General features: G+C 41.5%; 2 protein-coding genes across 5 annotated transcripts in view; one reads left to right on the top strand and one right to left on the bottom strand.

The window, feature by feature from the left end:
• The first annotated feature begins 4,917 nt into the window (after window positions 1–4,917).
• On the top strand, window positions 4,918–10,091 carry cfap90 (cilia and flagella associated protein 90). The gene is made up of 3 exons (XM_055893769.1): window positions 4,918–5,518; window positions 8,209–8,325; window positions 9,524–10,091. The coding sequence occupies exons 1-3, from the start codon at window positions 5,402–5,404 to the stop codon at window positions 9,701–9,703; spliced, it is 414 nt and encodes a 137-aa protein (XP_055749744.1). The 5' UTR covers window positions 4,918–5,401; the 3' UTR covers window positions 9,704–10,091.
• Window positions 10,092–10,135: 44 nt separating this feature from the next.
• The window catches only part of LOC129830925 (adenylate cyclase type 2-like), an 88,165-nt gene continuing 78,607 nt past the window's right edge, over window positions 10,136–19,693 (bottom strand). For 3 of the 4 annotated variants that reach the window (XM_055893764.1, XM_055893766.1, XM_055893767.1), the window contains 6 exons: window positions 18,052–18,210; window positions 16,956–17,102; window positions 13,179–13,286; window positions 12,746–12,860; window positions 12,483–12,607; window positions 10,136–12,135 (listed from right to left, as the gene is read on the bottom strand). In XM_055893764.1, coding sequence (XP_055749739.1) covers window positions 11,983–12,135; window positions 12,483–12,607; window positions 12,746–12,860; window positions 13,179–13,286; window positions 16,956–17,102; window positions 18,052–18,210 — 807 coding nt within the window. In that variant the 3' untranslated portion in view covers window positions 10,136–11,982. Of the gene's footprint in view, window positions 12,136–12,482; window positions 12,608–12,745; window positions 12,861–13,178; window positions 13,287–13,311; window positions 13,425–16,955; window positions 17,103–18,051; window positions 18,211–19,693 lie in introns of those variants that run through there. The other variant, XM_055893768.1, reaches the window with a different exon arrangement.

Raw genomic sequence — 19,693 nt, 5'->3', positions numbered from 1 at the left:
AACCATGTGTGTGAGGTGTGTACGATTTGATTTGTACGTTTGTTTCAAAGTCAATTTGTTTAAGACTACCAAGAAACACTGTGTGACCCTGATTTAGCCCACAGCATTAAAAGGTTATTAAGTATTTTTAGGCAAAGTGTGACAGTTCATAATCCATTAAAATGTATAGGCACAGTTTTCTGCATCTTTTACATAAATTCAATTTTAATGTATTTCTTAATGGTGTCCTTGAATTGAGTCACCGTCAACAAAGATTTCAAGTCACTTAGTCTAGCTGTGCCAGTGTAGTGGTTATCCTGATACTTTGTGCATTAAATCTTTTCTGTGGATTATACTGTTTATAGATTAGAGCCTATGGTACATGTAGGTCCGTTTGTATCTGGGACTCCAGGGACTGCAGTTAAAAATTACCCGTCTGGCTAAACCGGCATTTTTACTGAAATGTTGATTAATGTGCACTGTCCCTGTAAAAATAAACGCCAACTCCAGAGTGTTTCGTTTTGTAACATGTAGTTCATATAATATTTGACTTAGGAAAGAAAACAATCATCACTTATCACATGAAATGGATGTCGTCAAGATTAGGCAAACTCGTGGTCATTTTGGTAGTGGAAACACACACGCACGCACACAGACACACATGCACACAGACACACAGGATCCTGAGTGGCGCAGCGGTCTATGGCGAGGCATTACTACAGACCCGGTTTCGATCCCGGGCTGTATCACAAAATGCCGTGATCGGGAGTCGCACAATTGGCCCAGTGTCGTCCGGGTTAGGGGAGGGTTTGGCTGGGGTAGGCCATCATTGTAAATAAGTATCTGTTCTTAACTGACTTGCCAAGTTAAATAAAGTTTAAAGATACACGTACACATACGCACACTACAAACGCTATATCAAACAACTGTGCTCAGACCAGTGTGCAGGGAGTGTGTTGAACAGAACTGAGGACAGATTTCACCCAAAACTACAGGGGGAAAAATATATTTGTTTGATTTATCCATTACTTTAACAGCCACTCGTAAACCGAAGTTAAATTGATAATTTGACCTTTAGTTTAATAGATTCATGAAGAGGGTTTCATTAAGTTTCTTTATGACATTAGGCCCACCGTCTTCTCTACAAGGGGTGAACTATCCGGGTAGTGTTCATTACGGCACAAAATTGGAAGCGTTTTAAAACATTTTGCAACAGAAAATTAAAATGTGTGTTTCTTATTGGAAAAGTCCCTGTTAGTCCCTCCATGTTTCAGTCCATTTTCATCCATTTGGTGGCTAATGAACATGACGCAGTATGTTATTTTCTCTAATAGCATGCATTAGTCCCTACAGCATATGCCCCAGTGTTTAATTCAAATGGCCCCTCTCCTTTAAGACTTAATTAATGTTTTAAGGAATACACTAGCAATGAGAGCCCATCATTTTTGCACAGTGATAAATTATAGGAATACCGATGCAAAATGTTTAGAATGGAGGAAGGTTAATGGCTGAAATGACATGCTACTGATGTAATGTAATTTGAGCTCCTGCTATAGCAGGAGATAATCCTGCATCAATCAAAAATTTGAATTATAATGTGGATTATAATTAATTGGCATTTTTGTAGGATTTGATACATTTTTCATACGGGAAGATCAAGTCTGACATTTCAAAATGTAAATTACAAACTTCAGAAGCCTTTTTAGAACTCAAATACACTACAAGTTAAACATTTTATGCATTGCATCCTGGGTGATTAAATTAAAATCAAATTTTGTCACATGCTTTGTAAACAACAGGTGCTTATTTACAGGCCCTTCCCAACAATGCAGAGAGAAAAGTATTTAAATAGTAGAAAAATAATAACACAAAGAATAAAGATAACTTGCCTACATACATACACAGGCTACCAGTATCGAGTCGATGTGCTAGGGTACAAGGTCATGAGATAGATTTTTATTTAACTAGGCAAGTCAGTTAAGAACAAATTCTTATTTACAATGATGGCCTACCTCGGCCAAATCCTAACCCGGACAACACTGGGACAATTGTGCACCGCCCTATGGGGCTCCCAATCATAGTTAGTTGTGATCAGCCTGGAATTGAACCAGGGTCTATAGTGATGCCTATAACACTGAGATGCAGTGCCTTAGACCACTGCACCACACTCGGGAGCCCTATACAGTATGCATATATGTACATATAGGGATGAAGTGACAAGGCTACAGGATATATAATAAGCAGTTACAGCAGCGTATGTGATGAGTTAAAAGAGTTATGTACTGGGCCATACGCACTACCCTCTGAAGTGCCTTGCGGTCGGATGCCAAGCAGTTGCCATGCCAAGCGGTGATGCAGTCAGTCAAGATGATCTCAATGGTGCAGTTATTTTTAGCCACCTGAGGGGGAAGAGGCATTATCATGCCCTCTTCATGACTGTGTTGGTGTGTTTGGACCATAATAATTCCTTAGTGATGTGGACATCGAGGAACTTGAAGCTCTCGACCTGCTCCACTACATCCCTGTCAATGTGAATGGGGGTGTGCTCTGCCCTCTGTTTCTTGTAGTCCACCATCAGCTCCATTTGGATTTATTATCAACCAATAAACCTGCCTCTATTATTAATACAGTAGACCATGGTTTCCCAAACTCGGTACTGGTGCCCCCCCCTGGGTGCACGTTTTGGGGGGCCAGGACCGAGTTTGGGAAACCATGCATTGGACTAGTGAATGGACCTGATACATGCACTGCAGAAAGCAGCCAGCAGAGGGCACTCTTATCACACTGAATCAATTATCTTCTCAGAAGTGCAAATAACGGATTCATTTGTGTATGAATGTCATGTGATTGTGTGTGTGTGTGTGTGTGTGTGTGTGTGTGTGTGTGTGTGTGTGTGTGTGTGTGTGTGTGTGTGTGTGTGTGTGTGTGTGTGTGCGCGCACGACTTAATGACCTGAATGAACCCCCAGGTGCTCCCCTCTCACACAGAGAGAGAGAGAGAGAGAGACAGAGAGAGAGAGAGAGAAACTAACCAAATATCACCGTCTCCCTCTCAAATGTCAGACTCATAACTGGATTACTCCTGGGTTTCTACTGGGCAGAGAACACAGTGACTGAAACTAATGAAAGAAGCAGGTCTCTCTCTCTTTCCCCATTTATTTCTCACCCCTTTACCCATCCTTCTCTCCTCTTCTCTCTAGTCTTTGTCCCTCTTGCTTCTTCCTCTCCCCCCTCCACTCTATCTTCACTCTCCGTTATCTCTTTCTTTCCCTCTCTCATAAGATAGACTCCATTCATACAGGTGTATGCTGTCTTTCATGAGCCTATGAAACAGCCAGATGTCTATAAAATTGCCTGGGAGTTTATCCTCTTAGGGTAACGCCTAATGATAAGAAAGAAGATTTATCTTCCTTTTTTTCCTGTCTCTCTTTCTCACTCCTTGTCTCTCTCCTCCAGAGTCTGTGCGTGTGTGTGTGTGTGTGTGTGATACTCCAGCACAGCCTCTTAGCACAGTGTGAGTCTTTTATTGGCCTATCTCCTGCTGTTCCTCTGTAATTATGGTAGACAGAGAGAATAACAACAGCAGGTGGAGAGAGCGAGAGATAGAGAGAGAGTGTGAGAGCGAGAGAGGGATGCATCTGTGTATGTGTGTGTGCCAATGTATTTCACACATTCTTGGCCTTTCCTACAGTCAAATGACTAGTGGCCTCATGGGTGGAATGTTCTTAATATTTTTCATAATTAATAAAAAAAAAAACGTTTTTTAAACAGCTAAAAACATGGTGTTTCTATGTGAAATTCTATGTTATATTTCAGTCTTCTGTGATGTGTACAAAGTGGAATATTGGGATGCAAACTCCAAATTGAATACATTTCAACTCTATATCTGACATGGTACAGGTGTCTTCTTTTTGTTGATCCCATAACCATGTGTGTGAGGTGTATGCTTTGGTTTCAAAGAAGATTTGTTTAAGACTACCAAGAAACACTCTGTGTGACCCTGATTCAGCCCACTGCAGTAAAAGGTTAAAACGAATTATCACATGTGCTTATGTGGGCCCGTGTGTGTGCGTGTGTGTGTGCAGAGCCATCACAGTGAATTGTTAGGGCTAACTAGAATTTCCAATAGTGCTCCTGTCACACCGGGTCAAGTGGTTAGAACTCCCACAACTCTCTGATGGGTCCCACCTTACAGGGCAGCGAACCTGACCATTCATTTTATTACACACACACACACACACACACACACACACACACACACACACACACACACACACACACACACACACACACACACACACACACACACACACACACACACACACACACACACACACACACACACACACACACACACACACACACACACACAGAACAACAGAAGCAGCAGCAGCAGCAGCAGCTGTGTCACTCTCCATCCTACAGAAACCTGTACCAGCAGAGGGTGATGGTATTGATGTGATCTGTACTCTCCCGCAGGGCTGGAAAACACTGGAACACACGCACGCACTCACACACACCACGGGAGGCTGGTGAGGGGAGAACACCTCATAATAATAGCTGCAATGGAGTGAATGGAGTGGTGTCAAACACATTCATTCCATTCCAGCCATTACTATGAGCATGTTCTCCCAAATTAAGGTGCCACCAGCCACCTGTGACACACACACCAGTTCCACTAGTAATCAGAGCTGAGGTGAGCTGACCACACATTAGACAGACAGACTACTGGCACAAATCAATCAGTGGACTAGGCAGAGGAGAGGACTGGTCATTATGGTATCTCATCATCAAACCCATTTAGCACTGCACTATTTGGTGGCATTAGAGGAAAAGGAGATACCTAGTCAGTTGGACAGTTGAACAACGAAATGCATTCAAACGAACACCCGAAACGCATTTAACCCAACCCCTCTGAATCAGAGAGGTGCGGGGAGCTGCCTTAATCGACGTTCACATCATTGGCACCTTGGGAGTAGCTGTTTCTGGGGACTAAATGCCTTGCTCAAAGGCAGAACGGCAGGTTTTTTTACCTTACAAGCTCGGGGATTCGAACCAGAGACCTATACTATCTATTTTTTTTTAAAGATTTGGTATACGCCTAATATCAGTTAGTGTGTAATACATTTTTATGGGCATTTTGTAAAGGTGCATATAGGACCATGTTGCTTTCAACTAACTAGTTCTCAGATTGATTAAATGCAGATGAAGGAGAAGAAAACAGAAAGCAAAATGTATATTATTGTTGTAATAAGTGTGGCTGCGCAGTCCATGAAAGTACAGAGATGTGTGTTCCTAGTGCGCAATAGCACTGGATTGGTATCTTAGCAACCATAGACGCCACTGGTAGCTATTTTTTGTTTACCAAGCTAAACTAGAAAGGTAGAAAGTTCGTTATTATTTTTTACATAGATAGCTATAGGATGGATGTGTTACTTGAATCGAAAACAAAACCAGTTTCGACTATATCTGTGTATAGTTACATTCCACCAAGACGAACTGAACCAAAAGAGAGAACCTATTACAACAGTGACTCCAAGGTATGGGTGGTTGCTACTTGCTAGCTAACGTTAGCGAACGGCTAGCTAACTTACTTAGCTAAGCTAGCTAGCTAGAAAACCTATATTTCTCTCTCTGTCTCTCTCTTTCTCTGTGTGTCCCTCTCACTCTTTTCTCTTGCTCTCTCTAACCCCGTTGTCTCTCTCCCCTCTCTCTTTTCTCCCAGCTAGCACAATTGGTTCCTTAGAAGTTGTGGGAATGTACCTTTTTGGTTTCCAATTGGTTCTGGGAACAAAGCCATACGTTTCCTGACTGAGAACAGAAGTGTGAAAATTTAGCCTGTTCTGGGAACGTTCATTTTATGTTGCAGGGAGGTTCTGAGAACGTTTTATTATTGTTCCCTGTATGTTTTGCTGGGAGCTTTTCTTAATGTTCTGAGAACATAAATGTTAGGTTATTTTGATGTTTTTGAATAACTTCCTTAAAACTTTAACTAAAATGTTCAATACGACTGTTAGCTAATTTTCCCCCAACATCGGACACCCCCTAACTTCGGACACTCTCTAGCGGTTAGAGAATTAAATCCCCTCTACTCAACATTTAAATGGGCTGGAAAATAATGGTACGTTTTGCGACTAAAGACACCCTTCCAGCTAGCTGACCACCGATTTTCATTGCAATTTATGTAAGTTAAGTTAGTTTTTGAGAGTTTTCAAAAAAGTGATATATATACACATTTTGTGGGACACGCTGTATATTGTAAAATTCGGCTGTGCGATAGACACATCATTTAATATACAACTTTTTACCTAAATTATTCATACTCATTTATATGTTAGTATTAAACTGTTATATACTTTCTCAAAACATAAGATTAATCTGTCAAATAAATAGTGAGACATTTGGTTACAACACTGAAGAAGATGTTGGTGAAGAACCATTTTTAAGAGTCTACAGGAGGGCGCACCGGGCTACGCAATGAAAAGTTGACTGGAAGTCTAGCCAACTAGTCAACTATCTAGTAAACACTTCGGATACGAGGTTGCTGTCTCTTTTTTGAACAAAATTAAACGGATATATCTTGCAATTGAACAAAAGCATGCCATGTTTTTTTTACTCATACAAAGGGTGCGTTCGTAAATTGTTTCCAGTGTGTCAGAGTGCGTTCTGAGGCATTCTTAAGTTCAGAGTGTTGTCAAATTGTCTGTTCGTAAATTCAGAGTGGTTTGCTCTTGGGAACGTTCAGAGCGCACACTCTGGCCTAAGAGCGTTCTGACCTCACAACGGCAGTCAAGCACCCAAGTTAACTGGCACAAATGAGAGAACACTTCACTCTGATGATTTTACTCGCCCTAGCAGAGCTAGTTAGGCTGTTTCATGTTATCAAGGGTGTTAGTGACTCTAACTGTGGTGCTGGCATCAATTTAATTTTAAAAAATTGCCAACATTTACTGACACCGGTCATATTCAATGAGTGTTGCGCGTTCGTAAATTCATCAGTTATAATGTGCTCTAGCACACTCAGATGAGTGCTCTGAAATTGGCGTAGATAGTCAGAGTAAATTACAAACGAAACCAAAGCATTTTAGTCTACTCAAACAGACCCCATTTCAAAGGAAACAAGAACTCAATCAGATCAGGTGTGGCCAATTAGTGGGTACGGCCAACACACCTGAACACACGTAACAAGATGGAGGGTAGAGAGAGTTTTGTTGACGTTGAGAACATAATGTATACAAGTGGAGGCTGCTGAGGGGAGGACGCTCATAATAATGGCTGGAACAGAGCAGATGGAATAGCATCAAACACACAGACATTTGCTTGATGTATTTGATACCATTCCACTAATTTAGCTCCAGCCATTACCATGAGCCCGTCCTTCCTAATTAAGGTGCCACCAACTTCCTGTGATGTATATGTTTTTAAATAACATTCTTAGAAAGTTCTTTGACGTAACTAATGTTTTTTTGTGTTTTTTATTGAAAGTTCCCACAGAAGAACGTTGTTTCTAAGAACATGAATGAGAACATTAATTTATCTAGAAACATGAGGAAACCTGTAGGAAACGTTATGCTGAAGTATGGAAATTCCCACAGAAGAATGTTGTTTCAAATGTTCTCTAAACTATTTGAGAACATTCCCAATGTAAAGCCAGTTGTAGAACTTTCCTAGAACATTAGCAAAAATTAAATTAAATGTAATCATGTTTGAACTTTTAGGAAACGTTTGTTAAAGTAATGAAATATCAAGAAAATAACATTATTTTGTCAAGTTAATTTAATGTGCTGAGAATGTTACAAAGCCAAACAACTATCCTGCACCATTCCCAGAACGTTGTGGGACGGTTGTATGCAAAATAAGCATAGGACAACCATGCTCTCACCAAGCTTTAAGAGACATATGGTTCTCAGAACGTTATGTTCTAGCTGGGCTCTCTCTCCCTTCACATTTCCCTCTCTCTTCCTGACTAGTCTTGAAAACCCGACCTGAGTCAACACAGAGACGACACTAGGATCAGGTTTTCAAGACTACTCCCTCACCCCCACTCTCTATCTATCACACCTTTTACTGTAACAAACATTGCTAGATGGCTAGCTATATCATCACTAACATTATATCCCACTGTCTTCTACGTCCCCCCTCTGTGTCTGTCTGTCTCTCTCTCTCCATCTTCCTCTCTCACACACGCACACACACACACACACACGTATAATGATCCAATAATCCACAGGCACGGGAGATATCCTTATACGACTGCATATACCGGCGGGCGGAGGGCTATGACAGCAAACTACACCGCGACGATAGAGAGCACTCCAACAGCAGGGGACTAGACTTGTACTCAGAGGTAACTAGCTAGCTACAGTGCCATATCTTAATTTGATCATCCTGTTTTTGCAGGAATTTTCCAGCATGGCAGGAAATGCAAATGTATTCCATGTCTAAAAAGGCTTCTAATTTCCACTTTAACATTTCAGACTTGATTTGCCCAAACTAAAAATGTACCAACCCCTGGGGAGGGTAAAGTGGTGTAGCAGCCTCCCTGTATGCCCTGATACGGTTATTATGACCACCACTATGATGTGTACTTAAACCATAGTGTGCTATAACTAGCCTATCTATACCAAGGGGTTTGGACCTTCATGGCACAGGTGTTAGTGCACGCACTCTGAAACCAGAGTTCAAGTCCCTAGATCTCTGCCTATGACAATTCCTATCAGCTACATTTGAATAGCCTGTTATTAAACCAGACCAAATCTAGCTGTATCATTTCACGGTAAGCTGTTGTATTTGGCGTAAGTGACAAACAAAGTTTGATTTTATATTTTTTGTTGTTTCATGAAACTAGTCGTACATTTTCCGAGTTGACAGTCTGTTTGACCCGCAGCAGGTGTGGCAGCATCTGCACTAGCCGACAAGCCATACGTGAACAGGTTGTTATGGGAGTAAATACAGCTAGCAGCTGGCTGTCACTGTATGCCGCTGGTGGTTGTTAGCGAGGTGGAAGTTTCCCAACACTTTCTGTGCTGAAACTATGTCAGAGTCATTATGCTTGTCAGGTAGGAAGCAGCACCAGTGGTGGGTCTAGTTTCTGAGTCAGTGAAAGTGGAGAAGTTGACTAGCTAAGTGAGTGGACACACACACACACACACACTTGTAAAGTGAATGGGCTGCACTCACTGTAGGAAGGCTTAATTACAGTAAAGTTAAGTCTTACCTTTCTGAGAGTAATTCTGCGCTCAATGACAGGTCATGGTGTGAACTGGAGGAGATCCATTTTAAACCCACAGATATTATCAAACTCAGCTACAGCATCAACCCACCTTCAATTACAGGTGTAAAACACAGAGATTATATATAAAATTGTATGGGTGTAAAGCTGTGTAATGGTGTCTGGTAAGGTGTTGAACATCTAAATGATTAACCCGCTCTCCCCCTTTTCTGCTCTCTCTCATTCACCATCATCCTCTTTCTCTGTCGCTTTCTCCTATCTTTATTACCCTTTCCTCCCTCTCAGCTCATTCCCTGTTTCTCTTCTCTTTCAGGAGTCTTCCAGACCTGCACCAGTCTTGTCCTCATCAGAGTATGGAAGACGCCTGCCTCCTGTCCTCTACAAACCTGGCAGGCAGTTTGCCCGCATCTCTCACATCCACACCGAGTTCTTCAGGAAAAACGGGATCACACGCAATTTTGAGGAGGGATACGGATCAGTGGTTCCTGTGTGAGGAAGTCTGTATTCCCAACACCAGAGATAGAGTGAGAGTAGTGAGGGAGGGAGAGTGAAGGTTTTATCAATGTGAATATGTATGGACACAACAACACACCCAACTGATACAGTCAGTGTGGTGCTGAATAGTAAAGATATAGATCATTATATAAATAGAGATATATTCAAAGAGAGATTATATATTTTAAGATAGATAAAACAAAAAATGTAATATATATATATATAGTTATATATATATATAGTTATATATATTATGAAATCAGATTACATATTTTAAAATACAAAGATTGTAACTGTATACATTATGGCCCACATGTTTGTGACATACATAATAAAGTACAATATTTGATTGTACCTATTTATCAAACTACTTTGTGAACTTTCAATGCAATCATAAATAGTCGACTTTCAATGACAGGAGGCACATTGGTTCACTTATATACAAATGGTTTTAATGAGTAAGAAAATTATGCCGTCAAAACATGGAAACGTTCTCCTGTTCTTGATATAGTTTTTTGGTTTTCTTACAAAAGTCCAGTAGCTCTTGATTCCCGGCTGCTCTTGAGGTCCACATACATTGCTCTTTCCTTGACAGAAACACTGCTTCAGAGCCATAGAGATAGGTTAGCTATAGAAGGTTTGGCAAACTATTGTTCATGTTGACACCAATTTTTTTCTTCCATTCTGACTAAAAGTACTGTAATGGTGAAAGGACTATTGGTGCCAAGATGGTTCTGACAAGAATCCTGACACAGACTCTCAATATCTGTCTCTGCACTGCACCACACAACCACTCGGGCAGCCAATGAAATCCACTAAAGCTAGAAATTGCCATTACGCACAGATCTAGGATCAGCTTATCCTAAACACAGGGGGGAAGGGGATGCAAAACTGACCTAAGATCAGCATCTAAGGACGACTGTAACCTATAAAGTCCAGCCACTACTGTAACCAGCTAAGGAGGGACGATGCAGGTAATACTGTATGTACAGCCGTCTGTCTGTCTGTGGTTCTGTCTTTTGTTCTAAATGTTGTCTGCCTTCTGTCTGGTTCAGATGAAGTGGTCTGGAGTTACTGTTGTAAACAAGGAGTCTTGATAGATACGTTCTATTACAGCAGGCAGTTTTGAATGTGTTTGTGTGTGTGATTGTATAAGTCCCTGTATGTGTTGTATTTGTGCATGCACGTATGTGTGTCGGGTTGGAACCAAAGTTATTTTCAAATTATTTCATTCGGAACGAATTTTTTTTCGTTCCGTTACACTATTCCGACCAGCAAAATAAAGTTCTGAACCGCTTCATAGCAAAAAGTACAGGTTGATATCGTTCCTTTCAGTTCCTTTTTTAACTACTTTATTTAATATGAATTACTTTACCAATCATTGTGGATAGAGCAGGCAAGCTAGTTGTTTCCATGCGTGATGGACAGACTTGTGTAGCCCATGGCGCAAGATGCGACTGAAATTTTGTGGGTAGGAAGAGAGCAAGATAGGGTTGAGGAGGCTTGAAGCACAGGGCATCTTGTTATGACATGCATTATCTGAATTAAGTTCACATAATTATACCTAGGCGGAGCGGCTTCTATGGAGAAATATTGAATGTCCTTTGCGCTAACTAGCTAACAAGCTTGAGCTAGCTAGCTAACTGACAAGCGCCACCAGAATTAAAAACACGTCTTACCTTTTTGTTAGGTTTAATAATTTCAACGAAAAGGTGATAACCAGGCCTATAGTATTGTAATAATACAGGCAGGGAGCAGGTCTTGAACCAACGGCCTTCTAGCCCGATGTCCAGCGCACTATCGACTGTGCCGCAAAAGCATGCTCAAGCGGCAGAGTCGATATCCGTGCTTATAAACCCAGGGTTGTAACAGTATCCTTAACTAGCATTGAAAAAGTTAATCCATTCTTCTCTAGCTAATAAAAATGCTCTCTCCCTATCTTCTGAATCACGCTTGTAAAGTTTTTGTTGTGTTTTTTTGTGGGACTAGAAAAAAATGCTTGGAACGTAAAATAACATTATTAACCGCTTACCATGCTTTCAAAATAATGGTTTTGTTCCGGAACAGTTTGGATCACTTTCATTCCCGGTTCCTTTTCTGTTCCTTGACAGAGGAAGTTATTTTCCGGTTTTCGTTTCGGTTTCCTGAACCGGTTTGAAGCCTTGATGTGTGTGCAAGTCCATTTGTGTGTATGTAAATGCATGTGTTTGTATAGTTTGAGTGTTTGTGTGCGCGCGCTTGCGGGTGTGTGTGTGTAAATTGCTCAGTGTATGATGTTCAAGGCATCACAGTCCCTTGCGACAGCGATCTGGTCATCTCTGTGTGTACGAAGAAGGTCTTGAGCTCTCCCTTCCCCTTCACATTGATGATGCCGCGACATGAACACATGTAGCCCAGCATCAACAGGATACGACTCGTCTCCTCGGTTACCTGGAAGCAGCGAAAACACAAATCACATGTAGGTAGAAAATTCCATAGAATTCCATATTGAACACTTAATAGGATCTCTGTGGTAAATGTAATATTTTATATTAATAACTAAAGACTTAATCAGGAAAGAACAATGGTCGAAGAGTGGCTTTGAGTATACTGTATAGTTCTGTATTATTATATATCGACATTTGCATAACGTCGTCTCTGTACCTGTATACCGTATTCATTAACCTTGACCTATTTCTGCAGCGACCACTAGTGGTACAACATAAAACTGCATGCAGCTAGTATTATTTTAGCATTACTATTATTGTAGCTGTATTCTAAATGTATGAATTGATTACCTGTATTTTCCCCAGTACCCCAGTACTCTCCATCCGGCTGGCCACATTAACACTGTTCCCCCAGATATCATACTGAGGCTTTTGCGCTCCGATCACCCCCGCAATCACCGGGCCATGGTTTATCCCTGACACAACCAGAAAGAGGGGTTAGAGGTCCCATGTAAGACAGACTGTACCTCTTTCACTCTCTCACTCACTCACTCACTCACTCACTCACTCACTCACTCACTCACTCACTCACTCACTCACTCACACACACATACCAACTCGTAGCCTGAAGTCATTGAAGGAGTGTTTGTTGATGACATCTAGTTTCCCAACCAAGGCGAAGGCAAACTCCATCATGGTGCCAATGTGCATGTACTGACGGTCATGCTCCTGAGAGAGAGAGAGACAGATAGTGTAAGGAGAGAGGGGGGAGGAGAGAGAGGAAAAAGAGAAATGGTAACGTAGAGAGATACGAAATAGACAGAAAAGGGCAGGAGAGATGGAAGGAGAGGGAAGAGATGACAGGGAGTGTTGTTCAGCACCACCATACAGCTCTACACCTGTAATTGGAGGTGGGTTGATGCTGTAGCTAAGTTTGATCATTTCTGTGGGTTTAAAATCTATCTCCTCCGATTCACGCCATGAACTGTCATTGAGAGAAGAAAGGTAATTTATCCCTACAGTTATGTGTGTGTGTGTGTCATGTACCTGTGTGTATTCAGGTCCAGGTGTAGCGTTGAGCCCAGTAGCAGCCATGTAGGTGCTGCCAATAGTCTTTATCTTCTCCACCCCGCTGAACTTAGGCTTGGACAGCAGCTGTCACACAGAGAGAGAGAGGTTAGAACTTAGGCTTGGACAGCAGCTGTCACACAGAGAGAGAGAGGTTAGAACTTAGGCTTGGACAGCAGCTGTCACACAGAGAGAGAGAGGTTAGAACTTAGGCTTGGACAGCAGCTGTCACACAGAGAGAGAGCAGCAATCTCGAAGTGAGGATGGAAGTGAACTTCAGCAGTGATGATTTCATGAACTTATCTTCAATGAAAAGATCCTGATCACAAGAAAACAAATTACAGACTGCTCTTTGAATATGTGTATTTTTCCAAAATTCAGTTGTCCTGAATCTGCACAGAACTGCCAAGACTTCAGATCAATGGAGACACTTGAGTTTTTGAATCCTGACACATTCACGAAAATATTCATGGCCTCTAAACCTTCCAGCTGTCTACTGGACCCTATTCCAACTAAACTAATGAAGGAGCTACTGCCTGTGCTTGGCCCTCCTATGTTGAATTTAATAAACGTCTCTCTATTCTCCGGATGTGTACCAAACTCACTGAAAGAGCCAGTAATAAAGCCTCTCCTGAAAAAGCTAAATCAGCCTATAATCGAATCTCCCATTCCTAAAAAAATAAAAAATAAAATAAAGCTGTTGCTCAGATACTCACTTCCATCTTGAAGACAAATAATGTATACATAACACTCCAGTCTGGTTTTAGACCCCATCATAGTACTGAGACCGCACTCGTGAAGGTGGTAAATTACTTTTGAATGGCGTCAGACCAAGGCTCTGAGTCTGTACTTAGTCACCACATTCTTTCAGAGAGATTGGATACCCTAATTGGTCTACACGGACAAGTTCTTGCCTGGTTTCGATCTGTCGGAAAGATATCAGTTTGTCTCTGTGGATGGTTTGTCCTCTGACAAATCAATGGTAAGTTTCAGTGTTCCTCAAGGTTCTGTTTCAGGACCAGTATTATTTTCCCTATACACTGAGTATACAAAACATTAAGAACACCTGCTCTTCCCATGACATAGACTGAACAGCTGAATCCAGGTGAAACCTATGATTCCTCAGGTTAAATCCACTAAAATCAGTTGAGATGAAGGGGACGATACAGGTTAAAGAAGGATTTTTAAGCCTTGAGACAATTGAGACATAGATTGTGAATGTGTGCCATTCAGAGGGTGAATGGGCAAGACAAAATATTGAAATGCCTTTGAACGGGGTATGGTAGTTGGTGCCAGCCGTACCGGTTTGTGCCAAGAACTGCAACGCTGTTGGGGTTTTCCCACTCAACAGTTACCTGTCTATATCAAGAATTGTCCACCACCAAAAGAACATCCAGCTAAATTGACACAACTGTGGGAAGCATCGGAGTCAACTTGGGCCAGCATCCCTGTGGAATGCTTTCGACACCTTGTAGAGTCCATGCCCCTAAGAATTGTGGCTGTTCTGAGGGAAAAATGGGGGATGCAACTCAATATTAAGAAGATGTTCCTAATGTTTGGTATACTAAGTGTATATGCTACCTCTTGGTGATGTCTTTCGGAAACATAATGTCAACTTTCACTGCTATACAGACGACACACATGTTTTAAATTAAACTTGGTGAAGCCCCAAAATTCCCTACCCTGGAAGCCTGTGTTTCAGACGTAAGGAAGTTGATGGAAACAAATGTTTTTCTTTTAAAATCGGACAAAACAGATATGCTAGTTCTAGGTCCCGAGAAACAAAGAGATCTGCTGTCGGATCTGAGAATTAATCTTGATGGTTGTACAGTCGTCTGAAATAAAACTGTGAAGGACCTCGCCGTTACTCTGGACCCTGATCTCTCTTTTGACAAACATATCCATCTTCTTAACATTCCAAAGTCTGAAACGTTTTGTCCAAAAATTATGCAGAAATGCTAATCCATGCTTTTGTCACTTCAAGATTAGACTACTGCAATGCTCTACTCTCTCTGGCTACGCGGATAAGGCACTAAATAAACTTCAGCTAGTGCTAAATACGGCTTATAGAATCTTGACTAGTACCAAAATAATTGATCATATTACAGTGCTATCCTCTACACCGGCATCCTATTAAAGATATCCTTCTCCTTAATGCAACCGCTGTGTCAGATTACAAAAAAGCTTTATAGCGAAAGCACACCATGGAATAATCTGAGTACAGCGCTCAGCCACAAAAACAAGCCATACAGACACTCGCCATGTTGTGGAGTCAACAGAAGTCAGAAATAGCATTATAAATATTCACTTACCTTTGATGATCTTCATCTGAATGCACTCCCAGGAATCCCAGTTCCACAATAAATGTTTGTTTTGTTCGATAAAGTCCATAATTTATGTCCAAATTCCTACTTTTTGTTCGCGCGTTTAGTTCACAAATCCAAATTCACAAGGAGCGAGCACTAGATCCAGACGAAAAGTAAAAACAGTTCCATTATAGTTCGTAGAAACATGTCAAACGATGTTGTAACGGGAGTCTAGTTCTTCCTCCTCTTCGGACGAGGAGAGGAGAGAAGGATCGGAAGACCAAAATGCAGCGGGTTGTGAATACATAATTAATTTATTGAAAGACGAAGATGAACACGAAAAAACACTTGGAAAATTACAAAACAACAAAACGACGTAGACTGACCTAAAACATGAGAACTTACATAAAACATGAAGAACGCACGAACAGGTACAGACTACAACTAACGAACGAACAAACCGAAACAGTCCCGTGTGGTGCGCAGACACAGACACGGAAGACAATCACCCACAAACAAACATTGTGAACAGCCAACCTTTATATGGTTCTCAATCAGAGGAAAACGTCAAACACCTGTCCCTGATTGAGAACCATATAAGGCTAATTACAAGTGACCTAAACATAGAAACACAAAACATAGAATGCCCACCCCAACTCACGCCCTGACCAACCAAACACATACAAAATAACAGAAAACAGGTCAGGAACGTGACAGATGTATAGAATCAATCTTTAGGATGTTTTTATCATAAATCTTCAATAATATTCCAACCGGACAATTCCTTTGTCTTTAGAAATGAAAGGGAACGCAGCTCGCTCACACGGCCACGCGTGTGACTTAGCTCATGGCCTTCTGCCAGACCCCTTAGTCAAACAGCTCGTATTCTCTCCCCCTTCACAGTAGAAGCATGAAACAAGGTACTAAAGACTGTTGAGATCTAGTGGAAGCCTTATGAAGTGAAATCGGACCAAATTTACACTGTATCTTGGATAGGCATTTACTTGAAAATCTACAAACCTCAGATTTCCCACTTCCTGGTTGGATTTTTTCTCAGGTTTTTGCCTGCCATATGAGTTATGTTATACTCATAGACATCATTCAAACAGTTTTAGAAACTTCAGAGTGTTTTCTATCCAAATCTCCTAATAATATGCATATCTTAGCTTCTGGGTCTGAGTAGCAGGCAGTTTACTCTGGGCACCTTATTCATCCAAGCTCCTTAATACTGCCCCCCAGCCCAAAGAGGTTAAGGCTAGGGCTGATTTCAAGGTTTTACTGCTAACATACAAAGCTTTACATGGACTTGTTCCTACCTATCGCTCCGATTTGGTCCTGCCGTACATACCTACACATATGATATGGTCACAATGGATGCAGGCCTCCTTATTGTACCTACACAGATGTGTGACAGAAGTGATAAGAAACCAATGAGGACAGAGTAACTCACCTCGTCAAAGTCAGCGATGATCTCATTGAGGAGTCTGAGACATTCCAGGCCCTCCTTGTTGACGTCTGACTCTGTGTAGAACTCCTTAAAGTCTGGGATGGAGGCGAACATCACACACACCGACTCATACGACTGGTGGTACAGATCCTAGAGAAACAAACACACAGACACAGGTCAGTGGAATGGATCAGTGCAATTCTAAAATAGGGTTAGAATGTGTGGTTCTAAAGTTAGTTCTAGAATGCATTTATTTTGTGTCTTCTAGAAACACGGCCGGCCCGCTCATTATGCAGGATAAGGTGGTCACCTATGGTAGCAGATTGACGAGGGCGGCATTTTCTGAGCTAAACTGGCCAAGACGCACCTCCAACAACAACAACACATTAACCTCACTTATTTCTGCCCAAAAACAATGAGAATTTCTCTGAACCAGTGGCATATAGGCTTTTTAGATGAGCACGAGCGAATGTCTTTTGGACGTCTGTTTTTGGTCCTGTCCGGATGTCTTTTTTTTGTATTTTACAAACAGTAGGCTTACCACATAGATGGGCATTCCTAAAAGTCAATTTCAGACAACACTGTAGACTACACCTCAGTAAGCACGGACTGACGCCGACACCTTTTGTTCGTATTTTTTTGGTGCAATTCCGGATCGGCTTTGATTTCCACATCCACGGATATGTTTGGTTCAGATTTTGTCCGGTCTTGACCAGCCTTGATTTGGCCCAAACATAGAAGACTAGAAAAAAAAGAAAAAAAACTTTCATTCAGAACTGAACATTAACTTGAATTAACCATCTGGAAAATAAGTATTTTTCAACGTCCGGAGAATATGCCTTTTCAACGTCCTAAAAATTTTTAATATACGGAAATTATTTTTCACCTTCCATTCAGAACCTAAATTGAACCTAACTTCAATGTCAGGAACATACGTCTGCTTACTGGGACTATTCTAGTTTTGCGGGGCAAATTTTTTGGTCTCGCCTATTGCGGCAGAACAGCAGGGACGAGCAGAAAGAGTTCTAGAATAAGAATTAGTTTTGTTCTGTGGTTCTGAGTTCTCAAGGTTATGTTCTGTGAATCGTCGCTGCCCCACCTCGTTCTTCCAGTTGCGTCCCAGGAAGTGTTCTGCAACGTGGGCAGGTAGAACGTTCTCCAGTAGAACCCTGTTGAGGTTCTCCATGGTCTCGATCTCCTCACACTCTCTCTTGAACTTGTCCCTCCACAGGAAGTCCAACCTACAGTAATATTCATTCTGTTAACAGGAGGACACAGAGACAGTAAAGATACGGTGGTAATAAAGTAAATAATAAATCATTTTATTTTACTCTCTTAAATGACTACGCTTAAGTAAAGGTTTACCAATAATAGCACGAACTATGTGATGGTTTTTTATTACTGTAAATGTAGGTGATACAATTTCAGGAATTTGCTGAACTTATCAAGTTGAAAGGAGACTGGTCTTGACTCACTACTCACTATACTTATGAAACGATGTAAGAGAAGAACAGAACACATGGGTCAAACACATTGTTCTCAAAGTGACATTTATTTGAATAGTCCACTTGGAGAGTCACTGCTTCACATTCTCATAACTTTAACGACATGGAAAAAGAAAATAATAATTTTGGCATTTTTCTCCCCCATATTTTTCTCCCTCTTCCATTGAGAGAATCTAAAGGCGGAATAAGAGATTCAGTCCAAAATGGCAATCTTTTCCCTATAGTGCACCACTTTTGACAAGGGCCCTGGTCAAAACTAGTGAACTATTATAGGGATTAGGGTGCCATTTGGGACGCATGCTATCTCACCAACTGACCCTTCAGAGCATGTTTTGTATTCATGGGAAATGAACGCTCTGATAATAAGACACTAAAGCAGAGGATAGCAGCGTTGCTGTCTTCGCTTCAGGGAGCGCTGAACACCAGCCTGATTAGCATAAAGTAGGCGCTGGTTTCTCATTGGTTATCCACACCTGGGGGACTTCTAAACACGTCTAAATAGGTCAGCCGGGTGCCGAGATGAAGGTCAAAACGCCCCGGTGTGTGTGTGTGTGTGTGTGTGTGTGTGTGTGTGTGTGTGTGTGTGTGTGTGTGTGTGTGTGTGTGTGTGTGTGTTCTGTGTTAGAGTTTATGGCTACCTGTGGGCCAGTGGCTACGTAAGTGTGTGTGCGTGCACGCATGCATGTGTGTGGGTGCTAGCTAGGTCATCCTTGTGAAGAGTTGAGAAGGCCTGGTAACTAGGCCAGGCAGGAACAGTGGTATTAGCTGTTTAGTAGGTAACTAGCTAATGATGGTTAATTAATTAATCATTCATCTGTTCTTCATTAACTCATGTTTACAGCCAGATGCTGCAAGGGAGGACAATTTAACAACCCCAGAAAGGATTTAAAATAAAGAAACAGGCAAAAAGTTTAAAATCCTTTAAAATACAGCTAACCAAATACTGTAATTAAATGAAACATGTGCGTCATCCCCAAACACAGCCCCTACCCTTCTGGTGACTATAACCCAGTTTGACAACAGGGGGAACTGTATGGGCCAGCTCTTGTCCACTGGGGACGTTATATTTGGGTACACAAGACTCTCCAGGACATCTGAATCTGAACAGCTGTGATGGATGGTACCGCAGAGCAGTGGCATAGGCAGAAATCTGTTGATGCCAGGGCCAGCAAAAATCATTAAATTATCATGAAAGCGTACCCCATACCCTACACTGGCCCAGTGTCTATACGGGTC

This window comes from Salvelinus fontinalis, chromosome 32 (assembly GCF_029448725.1).
Source record: "Salvelinus fontinalis isolate EN_2023a chromosome 32, ASM2944872v1, whole genome shotgun sequence".
NCBI lineage: Eukaryota > Metazoa > Chordata > Actinopteri > Salmoniformes > Salmonidae > Salvelinus > Salvelinus fontinalis.
The sequence above is the reverse complement of the archived record's forward strand: the minus strand, read 5'-3'. Positions and strand labels throughout refer to the sequence as shown.

Coding starts and splice junctions, on each gene's coding strand:
- cfap90 (XM_055893769.1), top strand. CDS start 5,402: ATGGATGTGTTACTTGAATCGAAAACAAAACCAGTTTCGACTATATCT. Junction 5,519..8,208: donor ATTACAACAGTGACTCCAAG/GTATGGGTGGTT, acceptor AATAATCCACAG/GCACGGGAGATATCCTTATA. Junction 8,326..9,523: donor GACTAGACTTGTACTCAGAG/GTAACTAGCTAG, acceptor CTTCTCTTTCAG/GAGTCTTCCAGACCTGCACC.